A 22240-nucleotide genomic window follows, 5' to 3' on the forward strand; every position below is an offset into this window, starting at 1 on the left:
CATGAGAAGAAGTAACGATGTAAAAACACACCTGCTTTAGGCTCAGAAGTCAGACTGCCAGGGCTCGGATCCCAGCCCTGATCCAACCCATGCTGACCTGTTTCTTTCTTTTTTTTTTTTTTTTGAGACAGAGTTTTGCTCTTGTTGCCCAGGCTGGAGTGCAACAGTATGATCCTGGTTCACCGCGACCTCTGCCCCATGGGTTCAAGCAATTCTCCTGCCTCAGCCTCCAGAGTAGCTGGGATTACAGGCATGTACCACCACATGCGGCTGATTTTTTTATTTTTAGTAGAGATGAGGTTTCTCCATGTTGGTCGGGCTGATCTCAAACTCCTGACCTCAGGTGATCCTTCCACTTCGGCCTCCCAAAGTGCTGGGATTACAGGCATGAGCCACTGCACCCGGCCTGACCTGTTTCTTGGGGAACTGGTGCTGGGTCTGGCTGGTGCTCAGGAAGAGGGGGCTGCCACAGCCATGGCACTGCCACAAGGGCCACACTGCCACAGCCAGCTTCTGTTTATATTCTGAGGGCACAGCCAGTTGGTCTCTGGGTAATAGGCTGTGGATTCCCAGCTAGGCTCCTGAAGAAGGCTGCCTAATAGGGAGGCTGGGCACACAGGCCACCTGCAGACATGCCCAAATCTGCCCCAAGTGCCAGGGGAGCAATGGTTCAGGGGCAGGGAGGTATCCCAGGAGCTGACACCTGAGCTGGGCCCCTGGGCTTCCAAGGCTGGGATGGAGGTCAAAACACCGACCCCACAGCCCTCAGTGTCTCAGGAGGAGGCAAGGGAGGAGGGTGGGTCCCAGCATGCAACAATGGAGCCACCCAGTTGCCCGAAGATTGCTGGTAGCCTATGCCCAGAGCAGACAGGGCCCAAGGCTCCAGGGTCCCTGCCTTGGGAGGGCCCCACCCTCTAAAGAGGCTGGGCTGTGGCCTGTGCTCTGCCCGCTCTGCTTTGCCACTGGCCCCAGCCCCGCTACGCTGGGGAAGTAACCACGAGACTGCGATTCTGCCCTCGAGGTCAGCTAGTCGGGGCCAGAAACCTGGGAGGCATCAGGAAGCCCGTCTCTGCTGTCTCCGTAAACATCCACTCCCTCCACCAGCACTGTCAGCTCTGCTTGCAAACCCCACCTGCTGCTACCCCTTCCCCCAGCTCTGCCGGGCTCACCAGCTGGCGGCTGCTCCCTGGGCTGGCTCCACAGGAGACCCCTGGCCCTCAGCACCACTGCTCAGAGCCATACCCATCCTGCTGCACACGCAGCCACCAGCCTGCCCTACCAGCCACGCTGCCTCAGGGCCTCTGCACATGCCATTCCCTCTTCTGGAACCTTCCTCCCCTGACCAACCTCACGGCCCTGTATTTGTCTTTGCACAAATGTCACCAGAAAGAAAAGATGTCCTGAGTACCTCATCTCAAAGCCACACCCGCTGCCCCACTTTTCTCCGAAGCTTCTCCCTCCCAAGGACCGACCCCGTTTCCCGCATCACTCTGGTGCTCCTCCTTGCTGAGCCACTGAAGCATGCAGTTCCCTGGGGAGATGGTTTTGTGTGCTGCCTGGCACCCACAGGCCTGCAGGACACAGGCGCGGGCGCCACTGAACCAGCATGCACCTTTGAGGCCAGGTGCAAGGCAGGGTGACCATCGGGGCCTGCCGGACAGAGTGGGTTCTGGGATGAGGCCCTTCAGCCCTGGCAAGCAAAGAAGCCCCTGGGCACGATCCAAGACCCCAAGAAGGGCTCAGCCATCGGCTCCACCCCAGCCTGCCAGGCAGCCTCACGAGATGCTGCTGACGATGAATATTTAACACTGCGAGCAGATGCTCACAATATGGGGGGTGGTTATAAAATAGCTGTCAGGACACAGCCACACGTTCCTACAGTCACACATGCAAAGAGACAAGGCGGCGAGCGCCGGCCCGGTGTGCCCAGACAGCCACCCCAGGGGGCAGGGCACCGGCCCGGTGTGCCCAGACGGCCACTCTGGGGGGCAGGGCGCCAGCCCGGCTGCTCCGCTGCTGACTCCAGTTTTCTAAGACAATTGTGTAATTGTACAAAAGTTTAAACAGAAATGAAACACAGGGAAATTTTTTTTTTCCTTTTTTTGAGACGAAGTCTCACTCTGTTGCCCAGGCTGGAGTACAGTGGCGCGATCTTGACTCGCTGCACCCTCTGCCTCCCAGGTGCAAGCGATTCTCCTGCCTCGGCCCTCCTGAGTAGCTGGGATTACGAGTGTGCACCATCATGCCCGGCTAAATTTTGTATTTCCAATAGAGAGAAGGTTTCACCATCTTGGTCAGGCTGGTCCTGAACTCCTGACCTTGCGATTGCCCCACCTCGGCTTCCCAAAGCGCTGAGATTAGATTACAGGCGTAAGCCAACGCAGCCAGCTACCGGGAGATTTAAAAAAGCCAACTGGGGCTGGGTGCAGTGGCTCACCCCTATAATCCCAGCATTTTGGGAAGCCAAGGCAGGTGAATGACTTGAGGTTAAGAATTCAAGACCAGGCCGGGCGCGGTGGCTCAAACCTGTAATCCCAGCACTTTGGGAGGCCGAGGCGGGTGGATCACGAGGTCGAGAGATCGAGACCATCCTGGTCAACAAGGTGAAACCCCGCCTCTACTAAAAATACAAAAAGTTAGCTGGGCATGGTGGTGCGTGCCTGTAATCCCAGCTACTTAGGAGGCTGAGGCAGGAGAATTGCCTGAGCCCAGGAGGCGGAGGTTGCGGTGAGCCGAGATCGCGCCATTGCACTCCAGCCTGGGTAACAAGAGCGAAACTCCGTCTCAAAAAAAAAAAAAAAAAAAAAGAATTCAAGACCAGCTGGGCCAGCTGGCTCAAGCCTGTAATCCCAGCACTCTGGGAGGCCGAGGCAGGTGGATCACGAGGTCAAGAGATCGAGACCATCCTGGTCAACATGGTGAAACTCTGTCTCTACTAAAAATACAAAAAATTAGCTAGGCGTGGTGGCGTGTGCCTGTAATCCCAGCTACTCAGGAGGCTGAGGCAGGAGAATTGCTTGAACCCAGGAGGCGGAGGTTGTGGTGAGCCGAGATTGTGCCATTGCACTCCAGCCTGGGTAACAAGTGAAACTCCGTCTCAAAAAAAAAAAAAAAGAATTCAAGACTAGCCTAGTCAACACAATGAAACCCTCTTTAATTTTTTTTAATTTTTATTTTTGTGAGATGAAGTCTCGCTCTGTACCCCAGGCTGGAGTGCAGTGGTGCAATCTCGGCTCACTGCAACCTCCACCTCCTGGGTCCCGATTCAAGCAATTCTCCTGCCTCAGCCTCCCAAGTAGTTGGGATTATAGGCATGCACCACCATGCCCAGCTAATTTTTGCATTTTTAGTAGAGAAAGGGTTTCACCATGTTGGCCAGGCTGGTCTTTAACTCCTGACCTCATGATTCCCTCTCCCCACCCACCCCCCACCCGGCTTCCCAAAGGGCTGGGATTACAGGTGTGAGCCACTGTGCCCCGCCCATCTCTACTACAAATACAAAAAATTAGGCTGGGTGAGTGGCTCAAGCCTGTAATCCCAGCACTTTGGGATCCTTCTCACTGGGCCACTGAGAAGGTGGGGAAGGCATTCTCAGGGAGGCTGAGGCAGGTGGATCACCTCAGGCCAGGGGATGAGATCAGCCTGGCCAAGATGGTAAAACCCCGTCTCTACTAAAAAGACAAACAATAGAGCTGGGCGAGGTGGCTCACACCTGTAACCCCAGCACTTTGGGAGGCTGACACGGGCGGATCATGAGGTTAGGAGTTTGAGGCCAGCCTGGCCAACATGATGAAACCCTGTCTCTACTAAAGATATAAAAAATTACCCAGGTGTGGTGGTGCACACCTGTAATCCCAGCTACTCAGGAGAACTGCTTAAACCTTGGAGGTGGTGGTTGCAGTGAGCCAAGATCACAGCACTGCACTCCAGCCTGGGCGACAGAGACTCTGTCTCCAAAAAAGAAAAGGAGATGGGCATGGTGGTGTGTGCCTGTAATCTGAGTTACTTGGGGAGCTGAGTGCTGAGGCAGGAGAACTGCTTGAAGGCAGGAGGTTGCCATGAGCCAAGATCGAACCACTATGCTCCAGGGTGGGAGACAAAGTCAGACTCCACCCCCCACCAAAAAAAAAAAAAAAAAAAAAAAAAGCTGCTGATGGATGGGACTGTTTCCCCTCCAGCTGGCCCCCTCCTCCAGGATGTCCCCTCCCCGGCACATGCAAGTTCTCTGACGCCTGGCCCGACCCTGTCCAGCTAAGAGCTGCCAGCACTGATTCCCCACCCCAGCTCCCCCAGGTCAAGAGCGGAGGCAGCATCACCAGGTATGAGGGACACAGGAGGCACTGTCCTGGAGGGGTAGGGAACAGGTGCCGCTGGCTAGGCACAGGGGGCGACGCTGACAGTTCCACCCATCAGCCAAGCTGCCTGTCATGGACAGAGCCAAGGTTTCAGGAAGGCACAACACGCCCCAGCTGGGGCTCCGGGTTCTAACCCCAGCTCCCTGATTCACGGCGAGAAGCCAGGCTGTCTCGGCCCCAGCTTCACACTCAGCCAAGCAGGCTGGCTGCCTCTCATCAGCAGGGCCATCAGGACAATCGGGGCATGCAGAGAGCAGCTCAGGAACGCTGGCTCTTCGCTGCTTTCATTGTCCTCCCTGACATGGTCCCCCAATCCTGCTCCGACCCATCCACAGGGCAAGGCAGTCCAAGTTCCCAGTGTGAAATAAGATGCACAAATTAATAAACGACATCAAAAAATAAAGAAATGAAAAGCGGCCGGGCGCGGTGGCTCACGCCTATAATCCCAGCACTTTGGGAGGCCGAGATGGGTGGATCACGAGATCAGGAGATCGAGACCATCCTGGTCAACATGGTGAAACCCCGTCTCTACTAAAAATACAAAAATTAGCTGGGGCCGGGCGCGGTGGCTCAAGCCTGTAATCCCAGCACTTTGGGAGGCCGAGGCGGGTGGATCACAAGGTCGAGAGATCGAGACCATCCCGGTCAACATAGTGAAACCCCGTCTCTACTAAAAATACAAAAAATTAGCTGGGCGTGGTGGCACGTGCCTGTAATCCCAGCTACTCGGGAGGCTGAGGCAGGAGAATTGCCTGAACCCAGGAGGCGGAGGTTGCGGTGAGCCGAGATCGCGCCATTGCACTCCAGCCTGGGTAACAAGAGAGAAACTCTGTCTCAAAAAAAAAAAAAAAAAAAAGAAATGAAAAGCAAAGTCTAGAGCGGGGGGCTGTTCCAAGAGCGCAACAAGGAGCCTAGCCTTCAGGGAGCCAGGGGAGGAGCCTGGCAGGGTCTAGGCAGGTGAGTGACCGGCCCAGCCACGCAAAGGCCCAAGGGTAGGACCTTGCCTGGAGCCTTGGAGGAACGGTGAACGGCCAGGAGGCCCAGCAGGGAGGCCCATGTGGCTGAGCAGAGTGAGGAGGGCGTGGGAGGAAGTAGGGGACGGAACAGGAGAGGCAATGGGGTCCGGGTTGGGGGCTGTTCTGAGGGGGGCAGGCCTGTGGCTCACTTTCTATCCGAGAACATTCCCAATTGCCATGGGAGGGGGACCAGTGGGCAGAAGCAGGGCAGGAGGCTGGAGCTGGCGGGCAGGTGGGAACTGGGCTGGACGGGGCTGGGGGTCACAGGGGACAGGAGAAGAACCAGTGGGACATGGGGGTGGCTGCCAGCAGTCCCTCAACAGGTTAACAGTGGGCTCATCCCTCCTCCTCGACCAGGTACGAGTCCCCCGAGGCCAGTCCCCATTCCCCACCCACAGCCATGGGAGACCCCAACAAGCTGAGTGGGTCAGACCATCCCGCACACGGACAGTGACACAGGACGGCCATGCCCATCCTGTCTCCCAGTGCACAGATGGACGGAGGGTAGGTCTGGCTGGGTGCTGGGCCTGGCTGGAAATAGCTGGCGGCCACTTGCCTCCTGTACCCCTCAGTTTCCTCAATGACCCCAAAAATAACACCAGAATCTGAGACCAGGAAGAGCTCCCTGGAACCTCAGGGGTGCTGCAGCTCTGGGGCAAGGAGGGTAGCCCCAGCCTTCCCTGGGCCCACCGTTCTCAGCCCAGCATGCTCGGGTTCCAGCTTCTGCCGCCCGCACCCAGGCTGCTGTGTCCCTCCTCCTGGGTGCACCATGCTCTGGCCACAATGGACTCCATTCAACCTCATGAAAGAGCCTTCTCTCGCCTTGGCCTCTGCCCTCACTGCCCTCTGCCTGGAACACACTCCTCTGCCCCTCCTCTCTGCCTGGCTTCTTGGGAGTCACCCTCGGGTCTGGAATGGAATGCTGCTGCCTCCAGGAAGCCTTCCTGACTGCCACCGCCTTACAAATGTACAGTAAATGGCTCCTACTACTGACAGCTGCCCCGAAAGCCCTCCATCTGCTATGAGACACCTATCACTGGCACTGTCTTGTCACCTGCTGTGCTGCACCTGAGCAGGGACCATGCTACCCTGCTTGCAGCCTGGGCAATGCTGGTCCAAGGGCTTCAGAGGCTGGATGAAAGGCACACATACCTCTGCACAGCACAGCTACACTGGCGGCTCTTGGCCGGTGCAGGCGCTACCTGCCTCTGGGGGCGTCTAGAGCCACGGAGACAGGGACTCCACTCCGCAAGGCAGGTGGGTGGGCAGGCAGATTCCTCGGGGTGCCCACTGCGGGCTGAGACCCTGGGGAGCAGCTCTGTGCCCAGCCAGCGCATCCTTCCTTCTGCCCTACAACTCCTGACAGCCTCTACCCCCCACATGCCCTGACAGGAGGCTCAGGCCCCCTAGTCAGAGGCGGAGGCTGGGCAGGGGTGGAGCTGGCTCTCTCGCTGAGAGACAGGACAGGGTCTCCAGCCTTCACGAGGTCCTGGATGGAGCCTCTGCTCAGGAGTAGAACCCAGACGGCTTGGGAGGAGGAAGGCGGGCTGCTGTGTGACCTTGGGCCATTCTCCGCACTGTTCTGGGCACGGCCCCTCCCCACACAAGCACCTCCCGATGGAGCGGATCATCTGTAGCCCGAGGTCCCCGCAGCCCGCTCTGCGGCTCTGTCACCCCCTCCCCCAGCCCGGCATTCCACGCCTCGTGATTTATGGCTCCTGTCCGCCTGGTGCGGTCTCCATCCTGGAGCCGGCTGGCGGCTCTTCCGGGGAAAAAGACCAGAGAGCGGTGGGCCTCACGGCGGCCAGTGGGTCACAGCCAGAGGCTGGGGCGAGAGGGAACCAGTGGAGCCGAGTCCTCCTGAGGCGGCCCCCAGCAAGGCCAGCACCACAGAGGGCACCCTGGGGAGGGACACAGCCCAGGGTCAGTGTGGGTGTGTGGATGGCATCTCGGGTCCTCAAACCATGCGGACCACTGCTTCAGGGCCAGGGTCTATGCTCTGAGAACCCAGGGGGCCCCCTGAGAGCATGGGAGTCCAGGGAAGGGGGTTCACCTGAGGGAAGTACCCTTCAAGGCCCTGGGATGGGGCGGGAATCAGTGGGTAGGAGAGGCAGGGCGGGGTTGGCCTCTTTGTTCTGAGCCGCCAGCAGAGTCATCCTGGTGTAGACAGGGGAACAGGCTCTCCCGGAGATCAGGTGACCGGGGTCCCTGGGGGCTCAGGGCACAGCGAAGCATTGTGGGGCGGAGCGACTGGTCCCTGTGCAGGAAGGAAGCCGGCCAGCCCCGTCCCCCACCCTGCACCAAGCCTGCCCTGCCGCTCCCGGGAAAGTCCAGCCTCCCTGCCACCCAGGTCCTTCTCAAGACCCGACCTTCAGGGACAGCCGGCTCTGCCCAAAAACCCGGCATGGGGAATAGCTTCCCTTACGAGGGAGCAAAGGCAGGGACAGTCAGCCTGAAGGAACTCAGGCCAAGGCCCGGAGTCCCACAGGACAGGTGCTGCTGGGCCAACCTGCTCCGTGGGAGGCTGTGCTAGATACCTCCTGCCAGGAGAAAGGTGGGGGCGGAGCCTCACTGAGAAGGCGGAGCCTCAGGCTGGAGGGCGGAGCCTCAGCTGCCCAGGCACCACTGGCAGTGCCTTTCTCCCTCCTTCACCTCCTCCATCCTCACCAGGAAGCACAGCTCCTCCAGCCTAACCTCACAGAGTCCCAGGGCTGTAGGCGGGAGGGGAAAGGCAGCCAGTACCCCCTCTCCCCACCCCATCAACCCCACCTCCCAAAGCAGAGGTGAGGGGGCCAGCTGGCACCCAGTGGACTGCATAGTGCCAGAGAGGGGCCCCCAGGCCACAGCAGGGGCCAGGCAGTTCGCTGGGTCAGCAGGGTGGGAGGGGCGTGTACAGGGCTTCTGAACCTTGAAGCCTTGGTCCTGTTCCCTGCTGCATGCCCACGCCTGGTGCGCCTGGTGCCCATCACGCACCCACCCAGCAGGCACTCTGATGTTTACTGCATGAAGGAAAGAGTGGGGGCAGGGGAGGGGAGGCAGGAAGAAGAGACAACGGAGAGGTCTCCAGGCACGGAGGGTCCTGGTTGTAAACCAAAGCTCCTCAGGGCATAGGTTCCGCTCACTATCTGGGAGTCCCAAAGGCTATACTCTCTCTGCCCTGTGGGCTGGGGCTGCTCAGGCCTCCCTGGCCCTCAGCTGGGGGCTATGGCTGAGGCAGACATTCCTGCAGCCTGGCAGTGATTTATGGCTCCTGTCTGCCTGGTGCGGTCTCCATCCTGGAGCCGGCACCTCAGCGTCCCCCTGAGCCCACTGACCAAAGGTACTCGTGCAGGCTGCAGGCAAGGACCCACAGCCTGCGGGAAGGAGGGAAGGCTGATGCCCCTGTCCAGCCCCCTTTCCGTGGGGAATAAGCAGGGAAACCAGGCTCCCAAGTGGCCCTGGCAATCACAGCCTGGTGTGGTCCCTGCCTGCGCCACAGCGTCTGTGTGAGCAATGGACTCCGTGGGGGAGGGGGTGAGGTGTCTGAGGTTGGCTTATAAAAAGGGATCCAGCTCCCAGCTTGGTGGGGAATGCTCACTGCCCAGGGCGAGGCAGCCACCAGGCAGATGGCACTTGGGCAGCCTGTGCAGGGGGACACACGGTGAGGACCCGGGGACTGTGGCCCAGAGCCAGTGAGGAGCTGAGGCCTGCCAGACACCACACCAAGGATGTGGCTGCAACAGCCCCGGTTGAGCCTCCAGATGAGGTAGCTCCAGCCTGACTGAGCCTCGTGAGAGCCCCTGTGCCCCAACGTTCCACAATGCGGCTCACAGGTTCCGAGAACTAACAGCCAGCCACTGCTTCCAGCTGCTCCACTGTGGGGTAACATGTAACACACCAAGGGATGAACAGTATCAAAGATGGTCCCTTTGCTTCCCGGGAAGAACACCCTTGCCACTGTGGCTCCCCGCCCTGGCTGCGCCACACAGGACATCCCTGGAGGTCAGCCGAGTCGCTCGGCCGGGTGGGCCTCGGTGAGACCTCCAGGCGCAGCCTCCCCGGGGCGGCAGCCACTCACCTAACTCAGTGGGCTTCAGCAGCTCGTCCAGCATATTAAAGAAGGGCAGCTTCACCAGGCGGACTTCTGGCTTGAGGGTCTTGGCGGGCAACCGTCCCAGTCCGTTTAAGTACTTCCCGTAGAGCACGGGGTAGTCAATATTGGGGCCTGCCAGCGGAGTCCTGGGCACGGCGCTGGCCCGGTCATAGGTGGAGTGCATGGTCAGGGGGTCCAAGGGCCGGTGCGGCTGCGGGACAGACTCCGAGTTCTTCTTGTAGCGGGTCTCGTACAGCTCCTTGATCTTCTTGAACAGCTCTGGGCTACAGTCAAACTGCACCAGCTGGAGGGCTCTGGTGACGAGCTCGTGCTTCAGTCCGCTCTTACTCCGGCCCACGAAACCCAGGAGCATCTGAAGGTCGGAGACTCGAAAACTCATCACCATGTTCTGAGGAAGAGCAACAGACACATACTCTCAGAGGCCAGAGCTGCCGAGGCAGGGGATGCCACGGAGGCCAAGCCCCGACATGGGGGCCTGAGAAACACCCACTCGCCAGGAAGTGCCAGCCTTGGCTGGTGCTGGTGGCGTGCCCTGCCCCTAGGGTGCCCCCCCAGCAGAGCCCCGCCCCTCCCTCCTCCTCATCAAACTTTCCCCAGCATCGCCAACGCAGCGAAAGTGCCTCTGACTAGGCCCCCCTTCTATTTTTGGTTCTCTTTCCCTGTCTTCAGCCTGAAAGCATCCCCGGGGCAGGAACTGGAAATCATGCTTTAAACCCCCTCTGCCGTTGCCTAGCCGGCAAATGCCAAGTGTCTCTCTGACCGTCAGTCTCTTCATCGGGGAGATAACAACATAAAGCACGGCTGGGCAGGCCCTCCACCCACGTCAGCCACAAACACGCTTTCTTCGTTCTCGCCGATGGCAGCCACAGTTTACTCAGTGCTAATCACCTGCCGGGAACTCAGCCGGTCACGTGATCATAGATTTAACTCTGACCCTGAAAGCACCTCTGCTGGCGAGTGTGAGTTCTGTCACAAACGAGGAACTGCCGCCTTAGGGGCAGCAATGACAAGATTCAGACCGAGGCCTGGCTCTGACACCAGGGGCGGCTCCTGCTCCCACACTACCCTCCGGACGTCAACTCGGGGACCTCCGAGACGTCAGCTCATCGTCCCATGTGAGGTTTTTCCCCTTGACCCTGTGGACGCTGGGGCCGTCCTGGGCACTGTGGGGTGCTAAGCACCCCCCAATTCATGACAACCAAATACATCTCCAGATGTTGCTCGGACTCCCTGGGGGGCTGGTCTGAGGGGAGGGCGGCAGCCGCAGGGCTGCTGCAGGACCTGGCTCTCCTCTCCCGGCAGGGACTCTGCAGTGAAATCAAACCAAACAGAACCCAGCTGACTCATGAAGGGTTAGAACCCTGAAGGGGAAGGAGGGCTCCTCAACAAGCCGCAGAAGCCAGGTGTCCTCGAAGGCCGGCTGGCAGGGTTTCGGGGCCATCCACCCTCGGCCCGGAAGCCGGCCTGGGATGAACGAGATGTGGCGGGAAAAGAGAAACTTCCTGGAGGAATGGGGAAAAAGCTGGTGTCAAGGGTGCTGAGGAAAGCTGACGGGCCCCGAAGAAACCACTCACTCAAACTACTCTTCAAAGACCCTGAGGGGCGAAGCTAGAGGCAGCCTCACTGGGCAGTCTACACCACAGCCTCCGTGCCAGGAGGCGAAGGGGTTTCCGGCTCCCAGCTGCCCAAGGGTGAGGCCAGGAGCCCAGCAGCACATTTCAGCAGTGAGGCTGCAGCAGCCCCGGCCCACTGGCAGAATCCTTATCTATCAGCTGACATTTCTTCCAGCTGTACCAGGCCAGGGTCCTGCTGGAGACGGAGAGGCTGTCCAGGCTCAAAACGACAGGGACGCACGTGTGGGTGGCCCAGTCTTGCCCAAAGAGCCTGAGGAGAACCCTCTTCCCTATCAGGGATGCGTGACCCCGCGACTGTAAAGAATTAGGGACACAAGTGTCTGCTCCCTGCCAGGCACCAGCAGGGCCTTTCTGGGTCGCCAATTTCACAATGACCACACCCATCGCATAGGTGAGGAAACCGAGGCTCGCAGAGGGAAGCGGCTGGCCCACAGCCTCCCCAACACAAGCACGGAGGTGGCATCGGTCCCTGGGACCCCTCCTTCACCAGCACACTGGCTATTGGGACCTGCGTGGTCTGCTGCGCCTGAGTCAGGGATGCTTTGCAAACAAAAATGCCTCATCTCTCTTGGCCTGACTTCCTACCTTGTGCAGAAACCAAAAAGGCTTGCGGACAAGATGTTTCTTCTGGAAGCTGCCCAGGCCTTAGCAAGGAGAGGCGATGTCATGTGGACACTTCGCACTGGCAGCCTGGCCGAAGGCAGGTAGGCTTGGGAACCCGCTGACATTCTGGCACCCCGGGAGCCCCCACCCCGCCCAAGCTGGACAGTGGAGCTGCATCTCCTGCTTCCCAGAGCACACCCCTTAGGCAGCCATATGTTCACAATTCAGATTTCCCAGCAGCTGCCACCTCGGAAGAGCCTGCCCTGGGCACTGGAGGGGGGCAGGAGGGCACGCATTCAGGAAGAAGCCCCCAACACTCCGAGATTGCTTCCTGCCCTGGCTTCATCCTGACCCGCCTGCCATCAAAGCTGTGTTTATAAACAGCGCCAGGCCCCGGCAGCTTCCAGAGCTTTCCGAGTTTCAACTCCAGGCTTGCCTGGAAGCCTCGTGGGGAGACATCAGCAGAAACACAGCAGCTGCGCTGAACCTTTCCTCCAGTACGGGGCCCTCGGAACACCGAGCACTGGGGGAAGCTCAGGAAGGCGCCTCTCTCCAGAAGAGCAGAGATGTGTGCTGTGATAACAAGCCCCACCATTCACCCCCTCCGAGCAGTCTGTGAGGCACCCCAAAAGACAAAATCTGCAGCCATGCATATGACAGGCTGGGGAAGGCCCCTGTAAAAAAAAGGGGATGTGTTTCGATGACATTTAAGGCATTTGAAGGGATAGAAACAGACTCAAGGAGAAAGAAGGCTCCTCAAGGTCCCGCCCCCTTGAATGAAGGCTCGCAATTTAGAGTCTAAAAGAAGGGGCAAACTTGATTTAACTGGGGGGGGCGGGGGTGGGTACCAGCCACCAAAGGGTCAAGGAAAGTTCCTCAGATCGTATTTCAAGGCCTGGATGGTACGAAAGAGTGCAGACCCTGCCCTCGGCCAGGGTGGGGGTGGTCAGGGTCACAAGTCCCAAGGTCTCCAGGAAACTTCAAGCCCCGAGCCTGCCGCCTTGGGGTTACAGAGTTCGGGCCTCCACATCTCCAGGGTGTCTCCACTCTGCAAAACTCTAGAGAGGGGCAGAAGTGCGTGTGGGGTGAAGACTTGGGAGGGTTAAGAGGGTTGGATGCGATCATCACAGAACCTTGAGGGCTGTGCTTTCAGATCCCAGCGGGTGATGTGGGAAGAAAATATGTACAGGTCAGGACCCTGCGGAGGGAAGACCTAAAGCGGGGTGAGGGAGGGAGAGATCCCCTAACCTCCCTGGAAGCAGTGGCCTTAACAACACTTCAGAAGATTTTAGACGACCCTCAGCTCTAGGTAGCCCGCTACAAGAAGGTACATCCTCAGGAATGGGGACACTTTGAGCTCAATCTCAGGACGATTAAAAGGGGTTCCAAGCTAGAAGAGGAGATGGTACCTACCGGACATGGGACCTGGACAGGACCCAGACCATGACAGACCAACAGCCAAAATTATTATAAAGAGGCCAGCCTTGGACCCAGTGGGGACTCTCCAAAGATCAAAATAAGAGTATAGGCAGAAAGACAGGGGACCTTAGAAACCAAAGCTGGGGTGCAGAAAGGTGCTGGGGGCTGCGCAGGGAGGAACGGAGTCTGATCTTCGCAGCAGACTCGCTCAAGAGTAGAAAACAGAAGCGGCCAAACTTTGGAGACAGTATCTGACGCTGCACAGGTGAGGTTTAGAGCCACGAGAAGCAGAATCAGTAATCTTAGATTCTGTCCTGAGGGGAACGAGACAGGTCCAGGATTTAAGAATTAAAAAAAAAAAAAGGGGGTGAGCAAGGAAGGTTTCTAACCAAGGTAAGTGGTCAAAACTCCATCCTATGGGAAGGGTAAAGGGCCCAGCGTTTCCCCAGCGCCCACTCCTGGGTATGAGAAACCCTGTCGGGAAGGGGGCGGGGTCCTGGGACCAATGCAGGAGCTGAAGAGGGGCTCCAGCCCCTAAGAGGACATGCTGTGTCTTGCGGTAGTCTCACGGCCCTGACTTCTCCGCCTGGACAGTGGCAGGACGCTATCCGGAACTGAGGGGACCCTTCGGAGCAGAGGACTTGCAAACCCCAGCCTGGCGTGTTGGGCGGGGACAAGACCCAGATACCAGTCCTGGCAGCCCTGCGGGCGGGTCAGCGCAGACACTCCCCCTCCGACACACACCGACCAAATACCAGGGACTACGGCTCGGGAGCAAGAGGGCAACGAGAAGCTCAATCCGTCCCGCAGCCTGGGGGGACGGTGCCTCAACCAGCAGGCGCGGCCCTGGCCCAGCGCCTGGGGACCCGGACCCTAAAGGCTCGGGCTGGGTGGGGGAATCCTGCCTGAAGCTGGGGGAGCGACCCCCGGCGCGAAGACCCCGGAGAGGCAGGAGGGCCCCGCCCCCGGCCTCCCCGCCCCCCCGCCCTCACCCTGAGCCCCGGGGTCGGAGTCTGGGGGCCGGGACGGCGAGCCGCGGGCGGGCCGCGCTGTGGGGCCCCGGACGGAAGGCACAGACCTGGACCCGCGGCCCGGCGCCCGCCCTTTCGCCCACTTGCCCCAGCCGGCGCCGCCGCCGCTCACTCACTTTGGCCTCCACCAGCTCCGCCGCCATCTTGGCCACCAGCGTCCCCCGCGCGGGGAGCCCCCAGCCGTCGCGTCACGTGACCTCCCACCACTCGCGGGCGGGGCCGCCGCCCGGGCCAATTAGCACCCGCGCGAGCTCCTCCCGCCGCCGGCGCGCGCTGCTGCGTCCTGCGCAGGCGCGCACGGCCGCCGCCCGGGCCTAGGGCCAATCAGGTCCGCCCTACACCAGCCCCTCCCCGCTTCCCTCGCCTTCTCTAGCTCACGGCGACCACGCCCACCCCTGACGGCGTCTGACTCCTTAAAGGGGTACCAGCTCTGCACTAGTGGGAACGGGTGTGGGTCGCCTCGAGGGAGGGAGGGGGCGGTGGCAGCGACGACAATGCAGCCAGGTGCCGCGGCTCCTTCCGCCAGGTGCGTATCCAGGCTCCCGGCGGCGTCGGGGAGAGGACGGTTGCTCCGCCGCAGCGACCGCCAGCGCGTGCAGTGCGGCGACTTGCAGCGCAGCGCGGTGCACGTTCCACGGGCCCCGACGCCCCGCGCGCTGCACATCCGGGTCCTGGCGTGCAGACGGGGCGTGGGCTCGGCACCCTGCGGGCTGGCGCTAGGCGGGGAAAAGCCGGGCCGCGGCTCCCAAATGCCCCGGAGCTCGTGCAGCTCTCACCTGTTTATAGGCGCCCCCTCCCATCCTGCTTCCCCACCTTTAGGAAACCCTGGAATCTGTACCAGCTGCGGATTTCAAAGCGCTCCTTGGCTCCCTAGTGCCCGTAGAAGTGAAGTTCAAACTTCAGTAATCAACTATTTTAGTGCAATTTATTTTTTAATTTTTGTAGAGACGGGGATCTCATTATGTTGTCCAGGATGATTTCGAACATCTGGGTTTAAACGATCCTCCTGCCTGGGCCTCCCAAAGTGCTGTGATTAAAGGCAGGAGTCACCACACCTGGCGAGTCCAACACTTTTAACATTTAAAAAAAAAAATCTATACAAAAAAGTTAATGATGGATGAAATATCAATATTTTTCTTTTTTTTTTTTTGTTTTTTGTTTTTTTGAGACGGAGTTTCACTTTTGTTACCCAGGCTGGAGTGCAATGGCACGCTCTCGGCTCATCGCAACCTCCTCCTCTTGGGTTCAAGCAATTCTCCTGCCTCAGGCTCCCGAGTAGCTGGGATTACAGGCACGTGCCACCATGCCCAGCTATTTTTTTATATTTTTAGTAGAGACGGGGTTTCACCACGTTGACCAGGATGGTCTCGATCTCTTGACCTCGTGATCCACCCGCCTCGGCCTCTCAAAGTGCTGGGATTACAGGCTTGAGCCACCGCGCCCGGCCGGTAAACACATTCTTTGCTGCTGCTGTTTGGAAATAAGGTCTCTGTCTCCCAGACTGCAGTGCAGTAGCTTGCTGATGGCCCACTGCAACCTCAACTGCCCCGGCCCAGGTGATCGTCCTTTGTCAGCTTCCTGAGTAGCCGGGAGTACAGGTGCACGCCAACATGCCGGGATAATTTTTGGAATTTCTTTTTCTTTTTCTTTTTTTTTGAGATGGAATTTCGCTCTTGTTGGCCAGGCTGGAGTGAAATGGCTCGATCTTGGCTCACCACACCTCACCTTCCAGGTTCAAGTGACTCTCTTGCCTGAGTCTCTCAAGTAGGTGGGATTATAGGCATGTACCACTACGCCCAGCTAATTTTGTCGTTTTAGTAGAGATAGGGTTTCTCCATGTTGGCCAGGCTGGTCTTGAACTCCTGACCTTGTGATGTACTTGCCTTGGCCTCCCAAAGTGCTGGGATTACAGGCGTTAGCCACCCCACCCGGCCTAATTTTTGTGTGTTTTGCAGAGATGGGGCTTTGCCAAGTTGCCCAGGCTGCTCTCAAACTCCTGAGCTCAAGTGATCCTCCCAAAGTGCGGGAATTGTAGACATGAGCCACTGCGCCCAAACTATTCTTTGGTTTTACTCTCTTCAGCCTTTCTCTGTCTATAGAGCCAACCTCCTCTGTGCAACTGATTGGAACAATTATCCTATTTTATGGAATGAAGTGTAGCAAATTGCAGTGAAGCCAATTAAGGTCCTTAAATTTATTGAAGTTGTTCATTGACAGCTGAATATAACTGCCATGACACATGTGAGTCTCATGTCACCCTAATTCTGGCCCTGTTGATTGTGCCGGGGATGGGGTTTGGTTTTTGTTTTCATTTTCTTTTGTTTTGAGATAGAGTCTCTGGAGGCATTCAAGAAAGGGCTGGGCTGGGAGTGGTGGCTCAAGCCTGTAATCCCAGCACTTTGGGAGGCCAAGGCAGGCAGATCACGAGGTCAAGAGATTGAGACCATCCTGGTCAACATGGTGAAACCCTGTCTCTAATAAAAATACAAAAATTAGCCGGGCGCGGTGGCTCAAGCCTGTAATCCCAGCACTTTGGGAGGCCGAGGCGGGTGGATCACGAGGTTGAGAGATCGAGACCATCCTGGTCAACATGGTGAAACCCCGTCTCTACTAAAAATACAAAAAAATTAGCTGGGCATGGTGGCACGTGCCTGTAATCCCAGCTACTCAGGAGGCTGAGGCAGGAGAATTGCTTCAACCTGGGAGGCAGAGGTTGCAGTGAGCCAAGATTGTGCCACTGCACTCCAGCTTGGCGCCTCACGACAGAGCAAGACTCTGTCTCAAAAAAAAAAAAAAAAAGAAAGAAAAGAAAAAAAGGAGTTGGGGAGGTGGAAGGGGAAAGATCAAGTAAATTTTAAATTTTAAATTTTTTTTAAATTTTAGATTTGTAAATTTTAAATTTTTTGAATTTTAAATTTGTAAATTTTAAATTTAAAAAATGTTTAATGACATTTGGTCCCCCCCTTTTTATTTTTTGAGATGGAGTCTCGCTCTGTCACGAGGCTGGAGTGCAATGGCGCGATCTCAGCTCACTGCAACCTCCTGGGTTCAAGCAATTCTCCTGCCTCAGCCTCCTGAGTCCCTGGGATTAAAGCCGCACACCACCACACCTGGCTAATTTTTGGTATTTTTAGGAGAGACGGAATTTCATCACATTGGCCACGCTGGTCTCAAATTCCTGACCTTAAATGATCGGTTTGCCTCGGCCTCTCAAAGTGCTGGGAATACAAGTGTGAGCCAACGTGCCTGGCCAGGTTTTTTAAATTATAAGTTCTATTTGTTTTGGTGAAGATTCACAAGAAGTTGCAAAAATAGTAGACAACTTTGTGCACCTTTCTCCCACATTCCCCCAGTGATAACATTTTACGCAACTGGCCAGATCTGGTGGCTGACACCTGTCATCCCAGCACTTTGGGTGGGCGAGGTGAGTGGATCACCTGAGGTCAGGAGTTTGAGACCAGCCTGGCCAATATGGCGAAACCCTGTCTCTAGTAAAAATACAAAAATTAGCAGGACGTGTTGGTGCCTGTAATCCCAGCTACTTGGGAGGTCAAGGCAGGTGAATTGCTTGAACCTGGAAGGTGGAGGTTGCAGTGACCTGAGATCATGCCATTGTACTCCAACCTGAGCAAAAGAGGGAGATACCATCTCAAAAAAAAAAAAAAAAAAAAAAAAAAAATTGCTGAGCCTGCCTCTAGAAACTGCCAGACCAAGGTGTTTCCATGTTAGCTGCTTCCCCATTGACCCCAGTTCTCTGATGATGAAAGCCAGGATCAGATGGGAACCACCTGCTCAGGCCCTGGCCAAGCCACTTAAGCCACTTTTTTCTTTTTTTTATTAGAGTCCCACTCTGTCACCCAGGCTGGAGTGCAGTGGCATGATCTCTGCTCACTCTAATCTCCACCTTCCGGGTTCAATCTAATCTCCTGCCTCAGTCTCCCAGGTAGCTGGGATCACGGGTGTGTGCCAACACACCCAGCTAATTTTTGTATTTTTAGTAGAGGCAGGGTTTTGCTATGTTGGCTAGGCCAGTCTCGAACTCTTGACTTCAGGTGATGTACCTGCCTTGGCCTCCCAAAATGCTGGGATTACAGGCGTGAGTTACCACTCCTGGCCTTTTTTTTTTTTTTTTTTTTTTTGAGACAGAGTTTCGCTCTTGTTACCCAGGCTGGAGTGCAATGGCGCGATCTCGGCTCACCGCAACCTCCGCCTCCTGGGTTCAGGCAATTCTCCTGCCTCAGCCTCCTGAGTAGCTGGGATTACAGGCACGTGCCACCATGCCCAGCTAATTTTTTGTATTTTTAGTAGAGACGGGGTTTCACCATGTTGACCAGGATGGTCTCGATCTTTTGACCTCATGATCCACCCGCCTCGGCCTCCCAAAGTGCTGGGATTACAGGCTTGAGCCACCGCTCCTGGCAACACCTGGCCTTTTCTTAAAAAATTTCTTTGGCCGGGCACGGTGGCTCACACCTGTAATCCTAGCACTTTGGGAGGCTGAGGTGGGTGGATCACCTGAGGTCAGGAGTTCAAGACCAGCCTGGCCATCATGGTGAAACACCATCTTAAAAAAAAAAAAAAAACATTTCTGCCTGCTGGTGCAAGCAGTTCTCCAGTTCAGCCTTCCCAGTAGCTGGGACTACAGGCACCCACAACCATGCCCAGCTAATTTTTTTTTTTTTTGAGACGGAGTTTCGCTCTTGTTACCCAGGTTGGAGTGCAATGGCGTGATCTCGGCTCACCACAACCTCCGCCTCCTGGGTTCAGGCAATTCTCCTGCCTCAGCCTCCTGAGTAGCTGGGATTACAGGAACGCGCCACCATGCCCAGCTAATTTTTTGTATTTTTAGTAGAGACGGGGTTTCACCATGTTGACCAGGATGGTCTCGATCTCTTGACCGCGTGATCCACCCACCTCAGCCTCCCAAAGTGCTGGGATTACAGGCTTGAGCCACCACGCCCGGTCAATTTTTTGTATTTTTTAATAGAGACAGGGTTTCACCATGTTGGCCAGGGTAATTCTGGATCTCTTGGCCTCATGATCCGCCCACCTCGGCCTCCCAAAGTGCTGGGATCACAGGCGTAAGCCACTGTTCCCGGCCCTAATTATTGTATTTTTTGTTTCACCATGTTGGCCAGAATGATCTCAATCTCTTGGCCTCATGATCCCCCTGCCTGGGCCTCCAATCTCGTGTATTTTCAGGTCATGGTATTATTATTATTACGCTTTTATTTGAAGATTTAAAAGATAAAGAAGGCTCGGGACTATGAGTCATGCCTGTAATCGCAGCACTTTTGGAGAGCCTGGCGGAAGGATTGCATGAACACAGGAGTTCTACATCAGACTGAACAACATTGAGACCCTGTCTCTGCAAAAAATAAAATATGAACTGTGCATGGCTCATGCCTCGGGAGGCTGAGGCAGGTGGATTGCTTGAGCCCGGGAGTTCCAGGCTGCAGTGAACCGTGATTCTGCCATTGCACTCCAGCCTGGATGACAGAGCAAGACTGTCTCAAAGATAGTAATAAAGGTGTCAAGTTAGATTAGGGCTGAAGGCTGTGGTTTGCTAACCTTTGTTAGACACGCTTAGACACTGTTGACAACAGGCAAAATTTCCTGTTCTCATGGAGGTGACATTCCAGGAAAGAGATGAACAACAAACACCATCAAAAGCTAATTGCCAGGCACAGTGGCCCACGCCTGTAATCCCAGCACTTTGGGAGGCTGAGGTGGGCAGATCACCCGAGGTCAGGAGTTCGAGACCGGCCTGGCCAATATGGTGAAACCCCGTCTCTACTAAAAATACAAAAATTAGCTGGGCGTTGTGGTGCATGCTTGTTAATCCCAGCTTCTCAGGAGGCTGAGACAGGAGAATCTGTTGACCCCGGGAGGTGGAGTTTGCAGTGAGCTGGGATCACGCCATTGTACTCCAGCCTGAGCAACAGAGGGAGTCTCCATCTCAAAAAAAAAAAAAAAAAAAGCTAAATACAGACAGAACAAGTTCAGACACTGATAGGGGGTAGACAGACAAGAAAGCAGAGAGGGAGGCTTTGGAAAATCCCCACATGACCAATTTAAAGCTTTACAGCCTGTTTTAGGACAGAATTCATGAGATCTAAATCAGATCCTTTGCGATTCTGACAAACTTCACAAACCACCTCCACTGTTACGTAAGATACATAGAGATAGATGAGGAGAGGCAGATACACATACACGTACAGTTATTCCCTTTTGCACTTAAATAAATGGAGTCGTTTCCTGGGTAAGAAAACCTATGAAACTGAATTTGGTGTTAGCTGCATGTTAAAAGCAGCTTAAAGTTATATGTGTTTGTATATATACATTTGAATACATAACAATATATTACCACTATTGATTGCATTTTCTGGCTCCAAAACAGATTGTAGGCTGGGCACGGTGGCTCATTCCTGTAATCCCAGCACTTGGGGAGGGGAGGCGAGGCAGGAGGAGCACCTGAGGTCAGGAGTTCACGACCAGACCGTGCAATGTGGTGAAACCTCGTCTCCGTTAAAAATACAAAATACTGAGTACCAGCTGGGCCGTAGAGACCCCCACCCAAGCAGCCTCGAAGGAACTGAGAGGCAGACACCCAGATAGAACAGCAAGGTGGGCGTATGCGGGCGTATGCAGAGCGGAGGGGCGGGCAGCAGCCTTCCGAATTGAAAGCCTCAGGGGGGGACAGCCTTCAGGGCTGAAAGCCCCAAACGCTGACCCACGCATTCTCTCTCATCAGGTGATCCTCATTGACAAACAGGTGTTCAGTATTTTCTCCTAACACAAAACACACCAAGTAGGCAGCTGGTGCCCGCTTACCACGGATCACAGACAACCTAAAAAGTATTCTCCACGAGAGAAGGGTCCGATATCTTAAAGAATTGTGGTTTTGGGGGGCGGGTGAGGGGAAGAAAGAAAAGAAAAAGAAAAACCAAGAATCGTCGTTTTTGTTTTCTTGAGACAGTCTCGCTCTGTCGTCAGGCTGGAGTGCAATGGCAGGATCTCAGCTTAGTGCAACCTCCACCTCCCAGGTTCAAGCAGTTCTCCTGCCTCAGCCTCCCAAGTAGCTGGGATTACAGGCACGTGCCACCACACCCAGCTAATTTTTGTATTTTCAGTAGAGACGAGGTTTCACTATATTGGCCAGGCTGGTCTCGATCTACTGACCTTGTGATCCGTCCGCCTGAGTATCCCAAAGTGCTGGAATTACAGGCAGGAGCCACCGCGCCCGGCCGAAGAATGGTTTTAAACAGTGTATGGTATTTATACATTGCCATGCCACTTTGGAACGCCCCAAGTAGTTTTCCACTTGGTGGGGGGCGCTTAGGTTTCCCTTGCCATCGTTTTTCCTAGCAAACAATGTATTCTCTCATACACTTAGCATCATCAATATTCATAAACTTCACATTTCTCAACAAAAATTAGTTGGGCATAGTGGTGTGCACCTGGAATTCCAGCTACTCGGGGGGCTGAGGCAGGAGAACTGCTTTAACCTGGGAGGCAGAGGTTGTAGTGAGCCAAGATCGTGTGGATGCACTCCAGCCCGGGCAAAAAATGAGACTCCCTCTCAAAAAAAAAAAAAAATGTAAATAAATAAGCCAAACAGATTGTAGAAACAAATCTAATCTAATGAGGAGTTAGTTGGGTGCCAGGGCTCACACCTGGAATCTCAGCACTTTGGGAGGCGGAGCAGGGAAGATTGCTTGAGCTCAAGAGTTCAAGACCAGCCTAGGCAACACAGTCGCACGCCATCTCTACAAAAATTTAAAAAGTACCCGAGCACGGTGGCGTGAACTTGTAGTCCCAGCTAATCAGGAGGCTGAGGTGGGATAATTGCTTGAGCTGGGAGGTCGAGGCTGATCACGCCAATGTTCTCCAGCCTGGGTTAACAGTGAGATCCTGTCTAAACATAAATAAACAAGGAAGTAATTGAATTGGGAGTTAAGGAATGTGTTCTCTTTCCCACCACCCCACCCTCAGGCCATGTTCTCAGGGACACAGAAGTCTCTTTCATAGGCATAACCACCTACTTTTCTTTTCTTTTCTTTCTTTTTTTTTTTGAGACAGGGTCTCA

The 22240-nt window shown here is 55.8% G+C and overlaps 1 protein-coding gene across 2 annotated transcripts in view; it reads right to left on the reverse strand.

The window, feature by feature from the left end:
- Positions 1–14351, reverse strand: part of PIAS4 (protein inhibitor of activated STAT 4) — a 33859-nt gene extending 19508 nt beyond the window's left edge. For both annotated transcript variants that reach the window (XM_039466524.2, XM_039466523.2), the window contains exons 1-2: positions 14268–14351; positions 9429–9852 (exon numbers count right to left, since the gene is read on the reverse strand). In XM_039466524.2, coding sequence (XP_039322458.1) covers positions 9429–9852; positions 14268–14294 — 451 coding nt within the window. In that variant the 5' untranslated portion in view covers positions 14295–14351. The remainder of the gene's footprint in view (positions 1–9428; positions 9853–14267) is intronic.
- Between the last annotated feature and the right edge of the window lie 7889 nt (positions 14352–22240).

Source organism: Saimiri boliviensis, chromosome 14 (assembly GCF_048565385.1).
Source record: "Saimiri boliviensis isolate mSaiBol1 chromosome 14, mSaiBol1.pri, whole genome shotgun sequence".
Classification (NCBI taxonomy): domain Eukaryota; kingdom Metazoa; phylum Chordata; class Mammalia; order Primates; family Cebidae; genus Saimiri; species Saimiri boliviensis.